The sequence below is a fragment of the Pleurodeles waltl genome, chromosome 7 (assembly GCF_031143425.1).
Source record: "Pleurodeles waltl isolate 20211129_DDA chromosome 7, aPleWal1.hap1.20221129, whole genome shotgun sequence".
Classification (NCBI taxonomy): Eukaryota; Metazoa; Chordata; class Amphibia; order Caudata; family Salamandridae; genus Pleurodeles; species Pleurodeles waltl.
Window position 1 is genome coordinate 1,104,205,666 of NC_090446.1, and position 21,713 is coordinate 1,104,227,378.

At 51.5% G+C, this 21,713-nt stretch overlaps 1 protein-coding gene across 4 annotated transcripts in view; it reads left to right on the plus strand.

Annotated features, from left to right (window-relative positions):
* MBTD1 (mbt domain containing 1) overlaps positions 1-21,713 on the plus strand; it is a 527,258-nt gene that overhangs the window by 40,394 nt on the left and 465,151 nt on the right. For all 4 annotated transcript variants that reach the window (XM_069200036.1, XM_069200037.1, XM_069200040.1 and 1 more), the window contains exons 4-5: positions 10,065-10,179; positions 10,270-10,352. In XM_069200036.1, the coding sequence (XP_069056137.1) occupies positions 10,065-10,179; positions 10,270-10,352 (198 nt within the window). The remainder of the gene's footprint in view (positions 1-10,064; positions 10,180-10,269; positions 10,353-21,713) is intronic.

The window sequence follows — 21,713 nt, forward strand, 5'->3', positions numbered from 1 at the left end:
AGTTGCTTTGTGGCCCACCCACCCACCCACCCCCCCCAGTTGCTTTGTGGCCCACCCACCCACCCCCCCCAGTTGCTTTGTGGCCCACCCACCCACCCCCCCCAGTTGCTTTGTGGCCCACCCACCCACCCCCCCCAGTTGCTTTGTGGACCTCCCTCCCACCCACCCCCAGTTGCTTTGTGGCCCTCCCTCCCACCCACCCCCAGTTGCTTTGTGGCCCTCCCAACCCCCAGTTGCTTTGTGGCCCTCCCTCCCACCCACCCCCAGTTGCTTTGTGGCCCTCCCTCCCATCCCCCCAACCACCCACCCCCAGTTGCTTTGTGGCCCTCCCTCCCACCCACCCACCCCCAGTTGCTTTGTGGCCCTCCCTCCCACCCACCCACCCCCAGTTGCTTTGTGGCCCTCCCTCCCACCCAACCACCCACCCACCCCCAGTTGCTTTGTGGCCCTCCCTCCCACCCAACCACCCACCCACCCCCAGTTGCTTTGTGGCCCTCCCTCCCACCCAACCACCCACCCACCCCCAGTTGCTTTGTGGCCCTCCCTCCCACCCAACCACCCACCCACCCCCAGTTGCTTTGTGGCCCTCCCTCCCACCCAACCACCCACCCACCCCCAGTTGCTTTGTGGCCCTCCCTCCCACCCAACCACCCACCCACCCCCAGTTGCTTCGTGGCCCTAACCCACCCCCAGTTGCTTCGTGGCCCTCCCTCCCACCCACCCCCAGTTGCTTCGTGGCCCTCCCTCCCTACCACCCACCCACCCACCCACCCCCAGTTGCTTCGTGGCCCTCCCACCCACCCACCCCCAGTTGCTTTGTGGCCCTAAAGTTGCTTTGTGGCCCTCCCACCCACCCACCCCCAGTTGCTTTGTGGCCCTCCCTCCCACCCACCCACCCACCCCCAGTTGCTTTGTGGCCCTCCCTCCCACCCAGCCACCCACCCACCCCCAGTTGCTTTGTGGCCCTCCCTCCCACCCACCCCCCCACCCCCAGTTGCTTTGTGGCCCTCCCTCCCACCCACCCACCCACCCACCCCCAGTTGCTTTGTGGCCCTCCCTCCCACCCACCCACCCACCCCCAGTTGCTTTGTGGCCCACACACCCCCAGTTGCTTTGTGGCCCTCCCTCCCACCCCCCCACCCACCCCCAGTTGCTTTGTGGCCCTCCTTCCCACCCACCCCCAGTTGCTTTGTGGCCCTCCTTCCCACCCACCCCCAGTTGCTTTGTGGCCCTCCCACCCACCCACCCCCAGTTGCTTTGTGGCCCTCCCTCCCACCCACCCACCCCCAGTTGCTTTGTGGCCCTCCCACCCACCCACCCCCAGTTGCTTTGTGGCCCTCCCACCCACCCACCCCCAGTTGCTTTGTGGCCCATCCCACCCACCCACCCCCAGTTGCTTTGTGGCCCATCCCACCCACCCCCAGTTGCTTTGTGGCCCTCCCTCCCACCCACCCACCCCCAGTTGCTTTGTGGCCCTCCCTCCCACCCACCCACCCCCAGTTGCTTTGTGGCCCTCCCTCCCACCCACCCACCCCCAGTTGCTTCGTGGCCCTCCCTCCCACCCACCCAATCCTCCCCTCCCTGTTGCTTTTTGCCAACACTCCCATCCTTCCCCTCCCTACTGATTCTTGCCACCCCTCCCTGTCGCTTTTTGCCAACCCAAGAAGCCACCCCACCTGTTTCTTGACATCCCACCCCTTCCCTGTTGCTTGTTGCCCTCCCCCCCCACCCCCAGTTGCTTCGTGGCGTTCCCCCCCACCCCCCCACCCCCAGTTGCTTCGTGGCCCTCCCAAACACCCCCCCCCCCCCCCACCCCCAGTTGCTTCGTGGCCCTCCCCCCCACCCCCCCCCACCCCCAGTTGCTTCGTGGCCCTCCCTCCCACCCCACCCACCCCCAGTTGCTTCGTGGCCCACCCACCCCCCCCCACCCCCAGTTGCTTCGTGGCCCTCCCTCCCACCCCACCCACCCCCAGTTGCTTCGTGGCCCTCCCTCCCACCCCACCCACCCCCAGTTGCTTCGTGGCCCACCCACCCCCCCACCCACCCCCAGTTGCTTCGTGGCCCTCCCACCCACCCCACCCACCCCCAGTTGCTTCGTGGCCATCCCACCCACCCCACCCACCCCCAGTTGCTTCGTGGCCCTCCCACCCACCCACCCCCAGTTGCTTCGTGGCCCTCCCACCCACCCCCAGTTGCTTCGTGGCCCTCCCACCCACCCCACCCACCCCCAGTTGCTTCGTGGACCTCCCACCCACCCCCAGTTGCTTCGTGGACCTCCCACCCACCCCCCGCCAGTTGCTTCGTGGCCCTCCCACCCACCCACCGCCAGTTGCTTCGTGGCCCTCCCACCCCCAGTTGCTTCGTGGCCCTCCCACCCACCCACCCCCAGTTGCTTCGTGGCCCTCCCAGCCACCCACCCACCCCCAGTTGCTTCGTGGCCCTCCCAGCCACCCACCCACCCCCAGTTGCTTCGTGGCCCTCCCAGCCACCCACCCACCCCCAGTTGCTTCGTGGCCCTCCCAGCCACCCACCTACCCCCAGTTGCTTCGTGGCCCTCCCACCCACCCACCCACCCCCAGTTGCTTCGTGGCCCTCCCACCCACCCACCCACCCCCAGTTGCTTCGTGGCCCTCCCACCCACCCACCCACCCCCAGTTGCTTCGTGGCCCTCCCACCCACCCCCAGTTGCTTTGTGGCCCTCCCACCCACCCACCCACCCCCAGTTGCTTTGTGGCCCTCCCACCCACCCACCCACCCCCAGTTGCTTTGTGGCCCTCCCACCCACCCACCCACCCCCAGTTGCTTTGTGGCCCTCCCACCCACCCACAGTTGCTTTGTGGCCCTCCCTCCCACCCACCCACCCACCCCCAGTTGCTTTGTGGCCCTCCCTCCCACCCACCCACCCCCAGTTGCTTTGTGGCCCTCCCACCCACCCACCCCCCCCACCCCCAGTTGCTTCGTGGCCCTCCCACCCCCCCACCCCCCCCACCCCCAGTTGCTTCGTGGCCCACCCCCAGTTGCTTCGTGGCCCTCCCACCCACCCACCCCACCCACCCCCAGTTGCTTCGTGGCCCTCCCACCCACCCCACCCACCCCCAGTTGCTTCGTGGCCCTCCCACCCACCCACCCCCAGTTGCTTCGTGGCACCCACCCACCCCCAGTTGCTTCGTGGCCCTCCCAGCCACCCACCCACCCCCAGTTGCTTCGTGGCCCTCCCAGCCACCCACCCTCCCACCCACCCACCCCCAGTTGCTTCGTGGCCCTCCCACCCACCCACCCCCAGTTGCTTCGTGGCCCTCCCACCCACCCACCCCCAGTTGCTTCGTGGCCCTCCCACCCACCCACCCACCCCCAGTTGCATCGTGGCCCTCCCACCCACCCACCCACCCCCAGTTGCTTCGTGGCCCTCCCACCCACCCACCCCCAGTTGCTTCGTGGCCCCCCCACCCCCCCCCCCCCCAGTTGCTTTGTGGCCCTCCCTCCCACCCACCCCCAGTTGCTTTGTGGCCCTCCCTCCCTCCCACCCACCCCCAGTTGCTTTGTGGCCCTCCCTCCCTCCCACCCACCCACCCCCAGTTGCTTTGTGGCCCTCCCTCCCTCCCACCCACCCACCCCCAGTTGCTTTGTGGCCCTCCCTCCCACCCACCCCCCACCCCCAGTTGCTTTGTGGCCCTCCCTCCCACCCACCCCCCCACCCCCAGTTGCTTCGTGGCCCTCCCACCCCCCCACCCCCAGTTGCTTCGTGGCCCTCCCACCCCCCCACCCCCAGTTGCTTCGTGGCCCTCCCTCCCTCCCATCCACCCACCCACCCCCAGTTGCTTCGTGGCCCTCCCACCCACCCCCAGTAGCTTCGTGGCCCTCCCACCCCCAGTTGCTTCGTGGCCCACCCACCCACCCCCAGTTGCTTCGTGGCCCAAACCCCCCAGTTGCTTTGTGGCCCACCCACCCACCCCCCTCCAGTTGCTTTGTGGCCCACCCACCCACCCACCCCCAGTTGCTTTGTGGCCCAAACCAGTTGCTTTGTGGCCCACCCACCCACCCACCCCCAGTTGCTTTGTGGCCCAATAACCACCCACCCCCAGTTGCTTTGTGGCCCTCCCTCCCACCCACCCACCCCCAGTTGCTTTGTGGATCTCCCTCCCACCCACCCACCCCCAGTTGCTTTGTGGACCACCCCCAGTTGCTTCGTGGCCCTCCCTCCCACCCCCCCCACCCACCCCCAGTTGCTTCGTGGCCCTCCCTCCCACCCCCCCCACCCACCCCACCCCCAGTTGCTTCGTGGCCCTCCCACCCACCCACCCACCCCCAGTTGCTTCGTGGCCCTCCCACCCACCCACCCACCCCCAGTTGCTTCGTGGCCCTCCCTCCCTCCCACCCACAGTTGCTTCGTGGCCCTCCCTCCCTCCCTCCCACCCACCCCCAGTTGCTTTGTGGCCCTCCCACCCACCCCCAGTTGCTTCGTGGCACACACCCCTCCCACCCACCCACCCCCAGTTGCTTCGTGGCACACACCCCTCCCACCCACCCACCCCCAGTTGCTTCGTGGCACACACCCCTCCCACCCACCCACCCCCAGTTGCTTCGTGGCACACACCCCTCCCACCCACCCACCCCCAGTTGCTTCGTGGCACACACCCCTCCCACCCACCCACCCCCAGTTGCTTTGTGGCACACACCCCTCCCACCCACCCACCCCCAGTTGCTTCGTGGCACGCCCCCCTCCCACCCACCCACCCCCAGTTGCTTCGTGGCGCGCCCCTCCCAATCCACCCACCCCCCCCAGTTGCTTCGTGGCGCGCCCCTCCCAATCCACCCACCCCCCCAGTTGCTTTGTGGCGCGCCCCTCCCAATTCACCCACCCCCCCAGTTGCTTCGTGGCACGCCCCTCTAACCCACCCCCACCCCCGTTGCTTTGTGGCACGCCCCTCCCACCCACCCCCACCCCAGTTGCTTTGTGGCACGCCCCTCCCACCCTCCCCCCCCCCCAGTTGCTTTGTGGCACGCCCCTCCCACCCACCCTCCCCCCCCCCAGTTGCTTTGTGGCACGCCCCTCCCACCCACCCCCCTCCCCAGTTGCTTTGTGGCACGCCCCTCCCACCCACCCCCCTCCTCAGTTGCTTTGTGGCACGCCCCTCCCACCCACCCCCCTCCTCAGTTGCTTTGTGGCACGCCCCTCCCACCCACCCCCCTCCTCAGTTGCTTTGTGGCACGCCCCTCCCTCCCACCCACCCCCCTCCTCAGTTGCTTTGTGGCACGCCCCTCCCACCCACCCCCTCCTCAGTTGCTTTGTGGCACGCCCCTCCCACCCACCCCCTCCCCAGTTGCTTCGTGGCACGCCCCCCCCACCCACCCCCCTCCTCAGTTGCTTCGTGGCACGCCCCCCCCACCCACCCCCCTCCTCAGTTGCTTCGTGGCACGCCCCCCCCTCCTCAGTTGCTTCGTGGCACGCCCCTCCCACCCACCCCCCTCCTCAGTTGCTTCGTGGCACGTCCCGACCACCCACCCCCCTCCTCAGTTGCTTCGTGGCACGTCCGGACCACCCACTCCCCTCCTCAGTTGCTTCGTGGCACGCCCCGACCACCCACAACCCCAGTTGCTTCGTGGCACGCCCCTCCCACCCCCCCGTTGCTTCGTGGCTCAACCCTCCCGCCCCTCTCCCCCCCCCCCACCCCCCCAGTTTCTTCGTGGCTCAACCCTCCGGGCCCCCCCCCCCCAGTTGCTTCGTGGCTCCCCCCTCCCACCCCCCCCCCCAGTTGCTTCATGGCTCCCCCCTCCCACCCCCCCCCCCCAGTTGCTTCGTGGCTCACTCGCCCCAGTTGCTTCGTGGCTCACTCGCCCCAGTTGCTTCGTGGCCCACTCAGCCCCCCCACACCCTCAGGTGATTCGTGACCCACTCACCCTCCCCCACCCCCCCAGCTACTTTGTGGACCCCCACCTCCCCACTTGCTTTGTGGCCCACCCCCCAGTTGCTTCGTAACCTGGCGTTTTTACTTTGGAAAAGTTTGGTGGCCAGAGTGATGACTTTAGAGTTGTAAGCTGAATCCTCAGTTGTGCTAATTATGGACCTATGTGAGCAAAGTGCATCGTCCAGGGCATCACACAACTTGGTAAATCAAGCCTTATCTGATTCTTTGGTCGACTTTAATGTTATAAGTTGCAGTACACAACTTTTGCAAAAAGGGCTATCCCCTGTACCCTTACTGGTGGCACACGGGATCCTGTAACCAAGACCACTTTCTGCCCTACTTGGGAGACATGCTAACAACTCCCAAGAAATTATGCAACTTGGGCCTCCTCTGGAAGGAGGTTTCACCTCTCTCCTACAGAAAGCCATGTGGATGTTGGCCCATAAGGTAAACTTCAAAGGATAAGTCGCTTTGAAGGGCAAATGGATAACACTTGAGAGAGGTGCTGCTTCATTGTTCAGGCAGACAGGCTGGCACTTGGGATAGGAGAGGGGAAACCAGTTACCAAACTGATTTTCCAGGGGTGTGTAGCCCCCTTTGTGGCCACACCTCTGGGTTAGGCTAGAGAGCTCCACACAGCAGCAAAGGGGTCCATCTATATTGGGAGTATGAGGAATGGTGCATCATGGGATGCTCAGGAGCCACACTTCACAGGCAGTGACCATCAGGTGGGAGGGAACTTGATAACCCATTGGCTACTAACTGCATCCTGTCCTTTGGGCATTTTCTGAGCATCACTAGGACACGCTTGGAACCTCAAACTCAGAACTCGGTTGGACTGGAAGAAGGACTGTCTTGCTGCACTGCGGAACCAGCAGAGAGGCTGCAGTGGCATGGACTGCACCTGCTGAGCCTGGTGTCTAGCAAAAGAGAGGGACTGTGCCTGAATGTCTTGCTCAAGGAGAGGCTTTCTCCAGAGCCCAGCCAAAGCCAAGAGACTCCAAAGGTCAGGGAGCTTTCATCCTGTTCATAGCACAGAGACACTACAGCTGAGAAGCCTGCTGGAGTAAGCTGGAACCTCAAAGTTTTTAAACCACTGCCAGCCGCTGCTGTGCAGCACTAGGCGGCCAGAACCCAACTCACAAAGTTGCACTCAAGTTTGCTTAGCTGGGGGGTGTCATCAAGCTGCAGCTATAACCCCCAGAGAATGAGTTATTGACCCAGGAAGGATAGGTCTGAGACCATATGCTGGGCGAGCTGTAGTCCAGTGGCTACTGGACTTCTGCCAGCACCAAGAGGATGTTGAGGGAAGTTGACCCTGTGACCAGAACTGCCTCACCCTCTTTGTGGACAGAGGAGTAGTCTCAGCAAGACACCCGTCCACCGCATTGCAGTCGTAGCATCTTTCAGTCTTTGCATCAGGGTCACATCCATAGGAAATCACTCCAAAAGATCTAAGTGCTTGATGACCGAGGACTGCTTCAACTACAGAGCCAAATCGGCCTCCAGGTCACAATTGAGGCCCAAAAGGTGAGATTCAGCAGAGACTGGTCCGAGATAACTCTAGGGAAGATGACAGCAGATTGGACTTTTGGGGATATCAATGGTATTCGGAGCAGGTCTTTTGTAGGGGAGGGTGTATGTACTGCACAGGTGTGAGTATATTCCCTGTCCTTCGGGTACCATGTACTCCAGGTGTCTCATAGGCCCAGTGGGTCCATTCTGTCTGGCCTTTTGTGTGTGGGACTCTACTGTCCTAATCCTGCCCTGAGAATCAGCTGATACCAACTGTCAATGTCAGTGCAAAAGTTACATTGATAAGTATGGTGGTACCACAGGCTCCTCTCACAAAGTTGGATTAAAAGACTGTCATAGCAGAACCTGCTTATGAATGTGCAGTGGGACCCCGACAAGTGTGTCTCTTGTAGCATGAGGACAGATGGGCTGGTATCTTTGGCATATTGGAGGACTGCAGTCATCTTAATGCCGTCCAGGAGGCCTTTTCGAAGTATGAGTGGTCCTGGAAAAATATTTTAAGTTTAGCCGGGAAGAGCAGCATGTAGGGAGGGTCAATGGCACAGTGTTTTTGTTTAACCGCAACAAAGGACTTCTGCTGGCGTTGGATGGCTGAGTGTAGTCCCAAAGAAACATGTTGGGGGAGATTTGGAACTTTGAATCTCCAGCTTTGCAATCCTCCTTCTCAGTAATTGAGTATCCAGAAGATCAATTGGTGTTAGGGGGGTGCCTGGTAGAGGGCACTGAGCTAAGGACCAGTGCACCCTTGTGATGATGAACCACGGGGAAAGCAGACCCTCAGGGACCCAGGAGGAAAGCCATGTCTCTAGAAATTTCTCTGGGTTAGTGGATTCGACTTCTTCAGGGAAGTCGACCAGATGAAGATTATGTCTGAACCAATTTTTTGTGTCCTCTGCACGGGATTCTGAGGTGGCCGCAGCATGTTGAGTTTCATGTTGTTGATATAGTCTTCCAGTACTGAGACCCAGGCCTCCACTTTAGAGACTTTTTTAGCTACATTTTGTAGCAGAGGAGAGACATGTTGATTCGTACCTCTTTGATTTTGGTCTCCACCACTTCCTGTGAGGTGGGAATGGCCTATAGGATGGTGTGTAAACTTTTAGGAGTTCATCTGCAATTTGGTCCCCCCGCTCTGCCTGCTGTCGGCTCCCAGGACGGGACCTCAAATATGTCTATTTTGGTTGGATGTCTGCATCATAGCCCTTGGCCTTTCCCACTGCAATTTAGGGGAGATCTCTTGTGGCACAGAGGGCCAGAAGGGTACTCCCCATCCCACCAGATGACGGTGTCTGGATCGTAGACCACTTGGTGTCCAGCAGGCCTGCAGAGGGTGAGAAGGGAGGATGGAGGCATCTCTAAAGGTTTGTAGGCTGGTCTCCGACCCTTTTTATAAAACTGTGAACTTCAGGTGGCATCAATAGCAGTTGGTGTAGCCGGGCTCCAGGCCTAATGGGAGTGGAAAAGATGGCGAGGGGTGAGACCTCGCTTGGAGTCCACGCAGTACTTCCAAGGCAGAAGCAGGCGTCATCACCCTGCACCAGTCCACACAACACTGGTTCCCTGGTATCATGGTTCCCGGCACCTTGACAATCTAGTGTTGTGGGGGCAGAGCAGCATGAGTGGTCTGGGTAAGTACAGGATCCGGGCCCATCCGCAGCATGGTAATCAATGAAGAGGGCCATTACCTGGGCAGCAGCGTTCCCAAGTTTGCAGTGTTTATTCCAGCTTCCACGTCTTCCGGGCTTCGTGATCAGAGGGGTGTGTCCACTTCAGGATAGCAGGGGAGGTGTGGCTTCACAAGAAGTACAGCAGCTGGTCCAGGCAGGCCAGCAGAAGTGTTCCAGACCAGGCATCTAAGAGGTGCTGACCCCAGGGAGAACAGGGGCTGCCAGGCGGTTTACAGCCTGGTATACTCCGGTTGTGTAGCCGCAGCACCACGTTGGCATTAGTGCCCTCAAGTCAAGTGGTCCTCCCTTCTGGCCAGTGCAGTAGTCCAGGGTCAGGGCCATGGTCAGCGGGCCTACCTGTGGACCTGAACTACCACTGCACAGTGCCAGCAGCTGAGAACAGGCCAGTGATAATTCATCTGAGTCAGATGATGTGCTGGGGACAGCCATGAGAGGAAGCAGATGCACCTATGTGCGTCGGTCGCAGATCTGTAGCAGCGAACCCTCATGCCCAGTTGGCTCAACGTTCCTTGCCTCTGGCCGGCGGGTCTGCCTGGGTCTGAGTTTGCACCCAGTTGAGTGGCCCAGGCTATCAGGCCACCATTTTGCGCTCCTGTTGGCCAGGAGTGCTACAGCCTCCGCTGGTCACCAAACATTCACCTCGGCTGGCCTAAAGCACCAGTTCTGGGAGGGTGATCTAGAGTGGACCCTCAGAGGCCTTAAATGGGGGTTGTGCTGCAGCAGAACCGGCAGGGTTGCACTTGATGGCTTAAAAGGCGCGGGACACCAGCAAAGTGCATACGCATCTTGAGCTGCTGTCCTTTCATCTACTACTCTGCCTCCTAAATATTATGATGAAGTTATCTTTTATATTAAATTTTTTTGTATTTTGCAAACGTTATTTCTTCGGACAAGGTAGTCATTGTGTATGCACTAATATGTTATGTCATTCCAGGGCAAACCTCCAACAAAACAGGCAAAAGTACTTCAGAAACAACCTCTGGTTGCAAAACTAGCAGCTTATGCTCAGTATCAAGCCACGTTGCAAAATCAAATTAAATCAAAGCCAGGTAATGCGATTTTTACAAATATCTTTATTATGAATAGATATAACTATCCAGCTTTTTCATCCTTTTAAAAATAAATGTGTTTTGTTTCAGCAATCCCGTTGGAGGGATTTACTTGGGGTAACTATATCACAAGCAATAACTTTATAGCAGCTCCTGTTTCGTGTTTCAAACATGTAAGTAATTACTAATGCCTCTGTGACTTTGTTCATGTATTAAGTTTAATAAATTGCGTGAATTGTTTTACCCTCATTGTATCTTGTGTTTGAATAACATAGCAAAAGCCAAATGTAGCTTTTCTGCTTCATACATTCCCTGTTCCCATTTGTGTTTTTCCTGCCAAAAAAAAACAGTCATTCATTTAGAACAGACACACTTGATGAACATGCTCAATTTGAAGTAGATTTTAACACCCTGGTTAGGTGCTTTGGACTTCGGCAAATAATAAAATGAAAACCTCTGTACTTACAAATTCTTTAAATATTGTAGCACAACAAGGAAAAAGTTTCATTCATGCTATGAAGGCAGAGTGAAGAGTGGTGGTGGAAGAGTCATTTCACCAGGGAAAAACGAAAATATCACGACGTGAAATAAATGGCAAATCTTAATAAATGATGATGCATTTCTTCAAAGTAGTGAGGCATGTGAAAAGAATGTGAGACAGAGAAAGGTATAGGCCGAAAAGTTGTACAAAGATGTCACAAATTGATTGCCCATTCTGTGACCATTTGGCGTGAGGGATGGATGGAATGATCAACCAATGGCAAAGAGCTTGATTATTTTATTTTAGCCTTTTATATTTTGGCAGTTGGTTTTAATATATCATTTGTTTACCCTTTCTTCAGGGTGCCAGGTCTGTCACATTGTGGGTAGAAATCAAGAAGGCTACAGGTCAAGGTTTTTCCGTTGTAGTCTTTGCCATTCTATAGGGTTCAGATTGTTTTTGTGAGATAGCTTTTTTTCAGAGACTCTGCTTTCAGAGTTATTTGTGTCATTAACTCCCCTGTTGTGACTATATTTAATGTCGGTTGGTATTGAAGTCTTAAGACCTTTGGTGACTTAACCCTTTCATCAATAATTGTTTTGCACTTTGGACCCATTGATCATTTAAATAACGCTATGGTGTGTGATGAGGATCTGTGTTTTAGTTGCCTTGATCGATGGCATCACCACTTTGAATCTTATAATGAGGTTTCCCTGACCATGCAAATGATTGATCCCGGTAGCTTTCGAACAGTTTACAGGTTTTTAGCCAATATATGCTGTCTACTAGTTCTGCATTTGAGATTCCACCAATTTGCTGAGTGTAGGAAAGTGCCCTTTTTGACATAGTCACTGCCACTTTTTTTTATCTTACCATTGATGCTTTTTGACTAAAAGTGCAGCCAGTGCTCTTTCTATTAAAACAAGGTAAATGGCTAATTGTAACACAATTAGCAAGGACCTTAGCACCCCAGTATGTCCCTCAAAATGGTATCCCTGGTTCCTAGAGCATGGGTATTAAAGAGGGTCCACTGGGGCTGGAGCATGTATCATGCCACCCTAAGGGACCCACACACAAACTCCACGCAGACTGCCATTGCATTCTGCCTGAAATGGTGCAAACCATTCTGCAAATACGACATGGCACACTCATTTTGTGCCATGTCAAGGTACACTGCACTTAGTATATGTCAGTCACCACTACATCAGGCCTTAGAGCCCTAAGACAGGGTGCATTATATTATATGTTAGGACACATCTCTATGAGCAGATATGCCCCTGTGTTGTTGTAGGAAAGCACCCTTTTTGCCATTTTTGGCCCCACTTTTTGCCCGGTGTCTGATATCAGCTGAAAGTGCACTTGGTTCCTGCTAACCAGGCCCCCAGTGCCAAATCTCTTTCCCTAAATTGTATATTTGCTTCTCCTAAACTGGCACAATCTTTAGCACTCTCTGTAAGTCCCTAGTAAATGGTACCCCTGGTGCCTGGGGTACTAAAGAAGGTCCCCAAGGCTGCAGCGCAAATTGTGCCACCCTCGGGTACCTTTCACCAAACGCACACGAGTGCTACCTTTGCAGGCTGTCTCTTGGTGCAGATAAAAGCAAAAACATGACCTGTTGCCCATCCCCGTGTGCCAGGCCCTCTACCACTGCATGGGATATTTGTAAGTCACCCCTACAGAAGGCCTACAGCCTTAAAGCAGGGTGCATTATATCTCCTGTGAGGGCATGTCTGCAGATATACCCCTGTTATGTCTTTGTCAATTGTTAGACTTAGTAATTGGACAGAAAAGCCATTTTAAGTACATGTGCTGGACACTGGTCAATACGAGTTCCCAAGCTACATGATGGCTTCTCTGAACATAGGGACATTTGTTATCAAATATCTCATATGAATAAATCCTCATTGAATCCAGTAATGAATTATTAATAAATGCACCTAGAGGGCGTCTTAGAGATGCCCCTTGAAAACCTACCTGACTACTAGTGTGTTGACTGACTAATCTAAACTAGCACAGCCACTCAAGACAGATTTCTGATCTCCTGAGGTGAGAGCCAGTGTTCTCGGAGGCCAGGAACAAAGACTGCTTTGGGCAGATGTATTTCCACCTCTTCAGGCAGATTGGACATTCTAGGGCGGGAAGCTTCAAAGGACCAGACACCTTTTTTATGCTTCCGGGTTTGCGGCCGCAGGGAAGGTCTCAGTGAAGGGGCTACATAGGGTAGAGTGCTACGGTAGTCCCTCTGCTCACATTTTCCAAAGGGGCCCTTTCCCTAATAGAGGAGGGCTCATACCTATTAAGATCTTTTTGCTTAGCTCTTTATGTAAGTTACATTATTTTCACATTCTTCACACTCATTTGAGTTCTTTAGTGTAGCTTAGGATTTTTTTTTTCCTGCGGTCTTGAAAAAACGCCACCTGATCCGCAGAGACAATAAAGGCGTGAAACATGTTGAGTACATAGGGTTGAAGGACTAATCATCCTTTACCCAATTTCATTTTGGTAGAGTGGAGGAACATTTCCTTCTTCACTCCCCCTTGTTTTTAACCTTGACCTAGATCCTTCGCGTAGAATAAACATACTGTTGGTAGGGTCTATAGCCAATTTTAATTCACACTTTCCAGCTTTTCACTTCTCCTCATAGTTCTGAATCTATCCCTAAACTCAACCATGGCACGCATTCTAAAAGATCTCTGGCAAAGAGCCCCCTCCAGGGGCCCGTTGGACATTGCAGTGCCAGCCTAACGAGGAGCAGGCCCTATTATGAAGCATGACATTCATTGGGTGTGTGAGTGCCCTCGCTTCTACTTTTAAGAGTGCCCTACTGATCTGTGGTATCCCTGTGGAACAATGTACCTTATTTATTTGTATTTACCTTTTTTATGCAACCCAGATTGCTCCAGATGCTGAAGAAGAGAATCCCCCTGTCCTGACCCCACTTCTTGGCAAGACAGGTGGAAAAATTAATACGTTTCGGAGGTGTGCCCACATCATGCCAGTCCCACTCCTAAGGTGGACCAGCTGATGTCGACAGCACTTTTCAAGTTCCTCAATCTTGTTTTGGATAGAATTGGTATTCTAAGGACAGGGTTATGCCCACTTACCTTTCGGAAGTGGTCATATAGAGAATATAGTTGCCCCAAAGGCAGGCACGCCATTGGCTTATACCTGGCACTCCCTGTAACACCCCTGAATTGAGTATTTAGGTGGCACCCCTGGCTCCAAGAACTCAGATTTGATCAATCAGTCAAACAAAAATTTTATAGCGCGCGCTACTCACCTGTAAGGGTCTCAAGGTGCTGGGGGGGTGGGGGGAAGGCGGGTGGAGATGCCGATTACTGTTTGAAAAACCATGTCTTGAGGTGTTTTCTGAAAGGCAGGAGGTCCTGAGTCTTGTGGAGGTTGGTGGGGAGGGAATTCCAGGTTTTGGGGGCGGGGTAGGAGAATGATCTGCCTCCGGTGGTGGCGCGTTGGATGCGGGGGACTGTGGTAAGTGTGAGGTTGCTGGAGTTTAACTTGAGGTGGTTTGCTGTCCTCCATTTGGCGGTGTCAAGGAGTCCGGCTTGGAGGTTGGTTTTGCCAGTGGTAGAGTTTCAGGTGAGGGAGATGACGAGCTGGGTGTTGTCTGCGTGGGATATGATGGTGATTCCGTGTGGCTGGACAATGTTGGCGAGTGGGGCCATGTAAATGTTGAAAAGGGTGGTGCTGAGGGAGGATGCTTGGGGGACTCCGCAGATGATCTTGGTGGCTGGGGAGTGGAAGGGAGGGAGGCGGACTTTCTAGGTTCTTTCGGTGAGGAAGGAGGCCAGCCAGTCCAGGGCCTAATGTCGAATATCTGCGTTGTAGAGGCGTATGGCGAGTATTTGGTGGCAGACCGTATCGAAGGCAGCGGAGAGGTCCAGGAGGATGAGTGCGACGGTCTCGCCCTTTTCGACTCTGGTTCTGATGTCGTCAGTACATGCAATGAGGGCGGTCTCAGTGCTGTGGTTCTTGCGGAATCCAGACTGGGAGGCGTTAAGTGCGTTGTTTTCCTATAGGAAGTGAGACAGGCGGGTGTTCACTAGTTTCTCAGCGACCTTGGCGGGGAAGGGGAGAAGAGAAATTGGCCTGTAGTTGGTGAGGTCATCAGGGTCTGCTTTGGGCTTTTTCAGGAGTGTGGTGTCTTCTGCGTGCTTCCAGAAGTCTGGGAAGGTGGTGGCGTTGAAAGAGCTGTTGATTACGGTGCGAAGCTTGGGGGCGATGGTTGGGCTGACTTTGTTGAATATGCGGTGGTGGCAAGGGTCCGAAGGGGAGCCTAAGTGGATGGAATTCATTGTTTGTTTTTTCAGTTTCTTCGTCGTTGGTAGGGGCCTGGGTGTGTAGTAGGTTGGGGGGGGTGAGTCGTTGCTGGTCATGTCGGTGGTGGAGGTGGCGCGTGCCTGTGGTGTGAAGCTGTTGTGTATGTCTAAGATTTTGAGGTGGAAGTGGTTGGAGAGGGAGTCGCAGAGGTGTTGTGTGTGAGTGGGTTCGATGTTGCTGGCTTTGGGTTTGGAGAGCTCTGATGATGGTAAAGAGTTCCTTGCTGTTGTGTGAGTTACTGTCTATGCGTTCCTTGTAGTATGCCCTTTTGGTGGTGCGTATGAGTTGGTGATGTTTGTGTATGGTGGTTTTGAGGGTGGAGAAGTTGGTGGTTGAGGGTTCCTGTCGCCAAGCTTTCTCTGTTTTGCGGCATTCACGCTTGGAGGCTTGGAGTTCAGTGGTGAATCAGGGGGCGTTCTTGATGTTGTGGGTGGTGATATTTCTTCTAAGAGGAGTGAGTGAGTCAGCGAAGGTTGTAATCCATTGTGTGAAGTTATGGGCAGCAATGTTGGGGTTGTTGGTGTTGGGGGGGGGGGTTGAGCGTTCAGGTGTTCTGTGGGGATCTTGTCCCACATGCGGTAGGATGTGGTGTGCTGGTGGTGGTGTGTAGGGGGTTTCGAGAAGGAGAAATGGACGCAGTGGTGGTCAGTTCGGTGGTGAGTGCAGTTTATGTGGTTGCTCGAGGTGAAGATTGCGTGTACTGTGTGTCCTGCTGAGTGGGTGGGTGATGCGACCAGTTGTTTAAGTCCTAGGTTCGTGAGGTTGTCTAGAAGGGATGTGGAGTTGTGGTCGTGGGGGTTCTCCAGGTGAAAGTTAAAGTCACCAAGGAAGATCTAGTCTGTGGAAGTGAGGGCTGATGGTGTCAGTGATGGCGTCACAGAAGGTGGGGGGGGGGGCAAGGACCTGGTGGTCTCTAGATGAGGGTTCCTCTGAGGGTGGTGTTGGCGTTTATGTGAATTAGGAAGTGCATGTGTTCTACGCTGTCTAGGGTGTCGTGTGTGTTGGTGGTGACCTTAATGGTGTTTTTGTGTATAATGGCAATGCCACCTTTGTGAAAATAATATCCATAGATGAAATGTATCATTGAGATTTTATTAAGTCCAAGGTAAATATCTAATCCACAACGATAGCTCCAACAGCTCTAATCCCAGCTTCTTCCTTCCATCTCTCCTCCAATCTCTGTCTCTCTCCAGAATCCCCAGGCCCAAACATTCTTTATACTCATAACATTCCATAGCTAGAAGTGAAGAGATATACACTGTACATGAAGATACCACACACCTTCCCCCCAAAAAAACAGAATATGCAGAAACAAATCAAACAATTGAAACTATATACAATATAATAATGAAAGAATACAAAACACGTTTGGAAAAGAGGAAAAGAACAAGAGAAAGAGTCCCAAATGGAATATTTAAACACATTATTTTTTTTTTAGAAATAACAATGCGATTAAGATTTCAAATTCTGCCATCACTGACTTTCACAGCATTTCTAAACAACTTAGTTACACTAAACGGACCCCAAAACTTGCTCCCACCCTTACCAAAAGTAGGTTTCTTTATCAGAACTTTGTCCCCAATCTCCACTTTCACAGCACAAGTTCGCTTCGTCACATCAAAGTAATCTTTCCTCTAATCCTCCAATTTCTTCTCATGCATCCTTCTACAGTCACCACCAGACCAAGACACCGCATTGTTCTTATCCCCAATAACCCAACCAGGAACCAGAATAGTATTAGCCTTCCTTCCTCTAAACAATTCAAAAGGAACAGCCCCTGTGGATGAATGTGGGGTAAAACGATAAGCTACCAAAAATTTCTTCAGCCCTTCTTTCCAACACCTTCCCGCTGCCTTTTCTAATTGCACACATTCCTTTACGCATTTGTTGAACCTTTCAATGATCACATTCCCTTCAGGATGATACAGCGAACACAACTTGTGCTTAATTCCCAATTTCTTAAGATACTCTTCCATTTCCTTGGATACAAATTGTGGACCATTGTCTGTGAGAATAGCATTTGGAAAACCTTCTCGAGCAAAAATTTCCTCCAGTAGAATAATTATCCTTTTGGTTTCCACACTATGCATAATACCAATTTCCACCCACCTGGAAAAATGATCGACTAAAACTAAGATGTAACTATTCCCACCTTTACCGCGAATAGGTCCCACAATATCCATAGCCACAACATCCCACGGTCTGTTAGATGGACTCCTGATACACATCGAGGGTACTCTCATTTTATAGATCTTGTCACTGTTGCAACAGTCAGGACACTCCCTGATCACCCTTTCTATACCAACATCCATACCTGGCCACCAATAATTCATACGTAGCCTAGCTTTGGTTTTACTTATCCCTTGATGCCCAGAATGTCCTAGTTGAATTACTTTCTCCACCAAAGTGCTTGGTACCACTAGTCTTTCACCACGAAGTAATAATCCATCAGAAACCGACAATTCCTCTCTTACCTTCCAAAACACTTTTAATCCCTCAGAATTCCTTAAACTTTCAAAATTCCACTTGCTCTTTAGGAAAGTACATACATTTTGTAGAATGGGATCATTGGCAACCTCACGCACCCACTCATCATGACTAATCACCCCTTCAGTAACACTACACACACTGAAACTTTCCTCTTGCTTATTACAATTGTCCTCCTCTGAAATCATTGTAAGTCTGGACAAGCAATCTGCTGTGTTGTTGCATGCTCCTGGAACGTAAAACACCTTGAAATTGAAATCTTGAAGATTGACCACCCACCTACTTACTAATCCTGGATGATATTTGGTCGAAACCCTTTTTCATGAACACCTCAACTAAAGGTTTGTGATCTGTATACACATGGAAGGGTCTTCCCCATACAAAGTTCTTCAATTTGCCAATAGCCCATGCAACCCCAAGAGCTTCTTTTTCAATCGTGGAGTAATTCTCTTCAGAACCCCTTAAGGTCCTTGAACAATACACAACTGGCTTCCACTCATGCTTATCTCCTTTCTGTAGAAGTACAGCACCCAACCCCTTTGCGCTCGCGTCCGTCATAATGACACACAACTCATTAGGATTGAAAGATTTCAAGCACCCCACCTTGGATAATTCATTCTTAACATCATTAAATTCACTTTCACATCCTTCACTCTATATATAACCTACTCCCTTTTTTAGTAATTTACGCATATTTTCTGTTTTGGCAGCAAGATTGGGAAGAAACTTTCCATGAAATTCAACCATACCAAAGAAAGCTTGTAGCTCTTCTTTGTTCTCTGGCGATCGTAGTTTCAATATATTTTCTACTAATTCTCGTTTAGGATACAACCCAGAAGAGGTAATTCTATGTCCTAAATACTCTATCTCCTCCTTCCCAAAATGACATTAATTCAGTTTCAACGTAAGCCCATGATCTCCCAATATTCTCAGGACTTTTTTAACCCTCCTTTCATGTTCCTCTTTAGTCCGTCCAAAAACCAGAATATAATCCTGAAAATATTTTACTCCTTCTACAGAACCAAACAAATCATGCATCAAACGTTGAAACACAGACGCAGCTGATACCAAACCAAAGGGCATCCTTACAAACCTGAAAGTCCCAAAGGGTGTAATGAAAGTCGTGAGGTCCCTAGAATCCACATGGAGCATCACTTGATGACAGGCCGAAGCCAAATCTAGTGTGCCGAAATATTTAGCTCCATGCAACAAAGTTACCATCTCAGTGATATTAGGAAGAGGAAAAAGATCACTAACCACAGCTTTGTTGAGATTCCTCAAATCAACACAGTCGTATTTCACCAGAGGGTTTGCATGCTACAACTATAGGGGAGACCCATTCCGAAGCTTCAACCGGTTCTATGATCCCACTCTGACACAACTTGTGTAGTTCCTTACACACTACTGGCACTGCATTCTCCTTGAGTTTGATACAATGTACATATTTAGTAAGACATCCCAATGTATCTTTGAACACATCCTTAAATTCACTCACAAAATCCGGTAATTCACCCTCACAAATATCTGTGGATATTTCACAGATGTCACTACCACTATTCATAAAATCTTTCCTCAGCAACACAGGTGTAGAATTATTGGGATCTAAGATAACTTCGAGTTCTTTCTGATGTGGCCAGCTTAAAGCGCTATCCCCTTTTACTGGAACATAGATTTTCCCCACAGTCAAATTAGATTTAAACACAATTTCAGATTCAAAGTACCCCCTCAACTCTATAGCTTGACCACCATACCCCCCTGGAATTACATCTGGGTCTTTCAACTTCACAGAATGACTTAAATATTTATCAAACAATTCATTAGACATAAGAGTTAACCATGCTCCTGAATCAAAGAGAACTTCACACTTAATTCCCCCAATGGTTACAATGTCTTTAGGATATGTCTTCTTTGCTCCTTGTTCATCCACCATCAAAATACAGTCTTGCACCACTTTGACAGAGGTGGAAGGTAAATCTTTTTGTGATCTACAGCATTTAGCAAAATGTCAGCGTTTGCCACACAATTTGCAAACAGCTCCCACAGCAGGACACTTTTTATATGATGCTAAATGCCCCGGGTTTCCACATCGAAAACATTTAGTATCTTTAAACTTAGATTTCTGAATTTGTGTTAACTTTGGTTCTTCTTTCCCTCCATCAGTCTCCAAAGTACTGTTCTCATGTAGATCGTTCTTCGGAAATATTTTATTTACCGAAGGATATTTATTTTTCTCTAATTCACCTACACAGGCCAAAGTGTGCTCTATACTCTTAGCTATTGTAACCACCTCTTGTAGAGAAGGATCATCCTTACTCCAAAGTTCTTGCCTAACTTTGTCACTGGAGCACTTCAACATAAATTGATCCCTTATGCGTTCTTCAAGAGTTAATCCGAATTTGCATGTTGCAGCCAATTTCCTTAAGGCTGTTATATATTCTTCTGTAGATTAATTCTGTCCTTGTTCTCTCATTCCAAAATGGTAGCGTTCCAAAATTGTACTAATTTTTGGAAGATAATGAAGATCCAACTTTTTTAAACAAAGTTCAAATTCATTTAAGTCTGCTCCATCGTCATCAGGTTCAGGTAGAGTCTCAAAAATTTCCAGGCCTTCACAGCCTAAACAGTGCATGAGGAGTGATACTTTTCTTTCGTTAGTCAAAGAAGAACCACATGCTCTCGTATAATGAAGAAATGATTTCTTCCATTTCGACCATATAATAGGTGCATCTCCTGGTACAGTCAAGAAAAAAGGAGGAGGTGGTATGTTCTGCATATTTGTCTGACTGAGTAAAAGCTTATTGTAAATAGAAAACTGTACAATGTATATTATGAATTGAACCGTGCTCTGACTGTCTATATAACTCCTTACTGCAAATAGAAAACTGTAAAACGTTTATTATGAATTGCACTGTGCTCTCCTCCATATGTAACAAAACATACATGCTTCAAACAACACAAGACATTTTGTAAATCCAAAACCATTGGGTTATTTTTTATAGTGAGTTCGCCTTGTTCCCAATGTAAGGATTTCCCTGTAGAGAGGAGAGCCCAAAAAAAAAAAATCGTCAATCACGCCCTGATCACCGCACTAGGAGCTCCGTGTAGAAAAACAAAAAAATCAGTCATAAATCAAAAGCGCAAGATGTTTATTTAGGGAGCGCGAAGGAAAATGCGGCGAGCGCTCGGGATTAAACGTGCAGAGCCAGAATAACTAAACACGCTAGAGCGCTCACGTGTGAATGCGCTAAACACGAGGTTGGAGCGCGATGAGCGCTCGCGGCGATGCTCAATCCAACTGTGGATTTGAAAACAAACAAACGCCGAGTGCTTGCCCATACTGTATTCAAAATAAATATCATAGATTGAGCTCCTTCAAATCCCACACGATCGAAGATAGAAGCGTGTTGTACAGTCTGTTAAATTACACACTTATTAATATTTCATAATAATATTTTTACTATATCTTTTTTTTTCCCAAAAAAAAAATAGAGACAGGGCTTACTGTAGTCAATCCAATTGAGAATAATGGAGATGGCTTGTATAAATGAAGAATCTTCTTATTTTTTCCACGTACCTTGTATTTTTGATTGTTGGATCAAAAGAAAATAGGCAGTCCAAGACCAACCGACATAAGAGCTCCAAAGTCGCTGATTGTTGCGTTGAGATATCTTAATCAACGTATCCCATCCTCGTCGCCAATGTGAAAATAATATCCATAGATGAAATGTGTAATTGAGATTTTATTAAGTCCAAAGTAAATATCTCATCCACAACGATAGATCCAACAGCTCTAATCCCAGCTTCTTCCTTCCATCTCTCCTCCAATCTTTGTCTCTCTCCAGAATCCCCAGGCCCAAACATTCTTTATACTCGTAACTTTCCATAGCTAGAAGTGAAGAGATATACACTGTACATGAAGATACCACAACCTCCTAGTTTGTTTAGACGGTCTCTACGATGGATTTTGTAGCCATCTGGGGTGGCTGTGGCTATGTCGGCTCAGATGAGGGATTCATCCAAGTTTCCGTGAGGAAGGCAATATCTGGTGAGTGTGATGTGATCAGGTCCCAGAGTTCGATGGCATGCTTGTGTACTGAGCGGGTGTTTAGGAGTATGCAGTTTAGGTGATTTGGGCGGAGGGGGGCTGTTGTTGTGATGGTGTTGGTGTGGGGGGTGTTAGTGATATTGCGGAGTGTGGTGGCATTGTGGGGTGTGTTGGTGGTGGTGT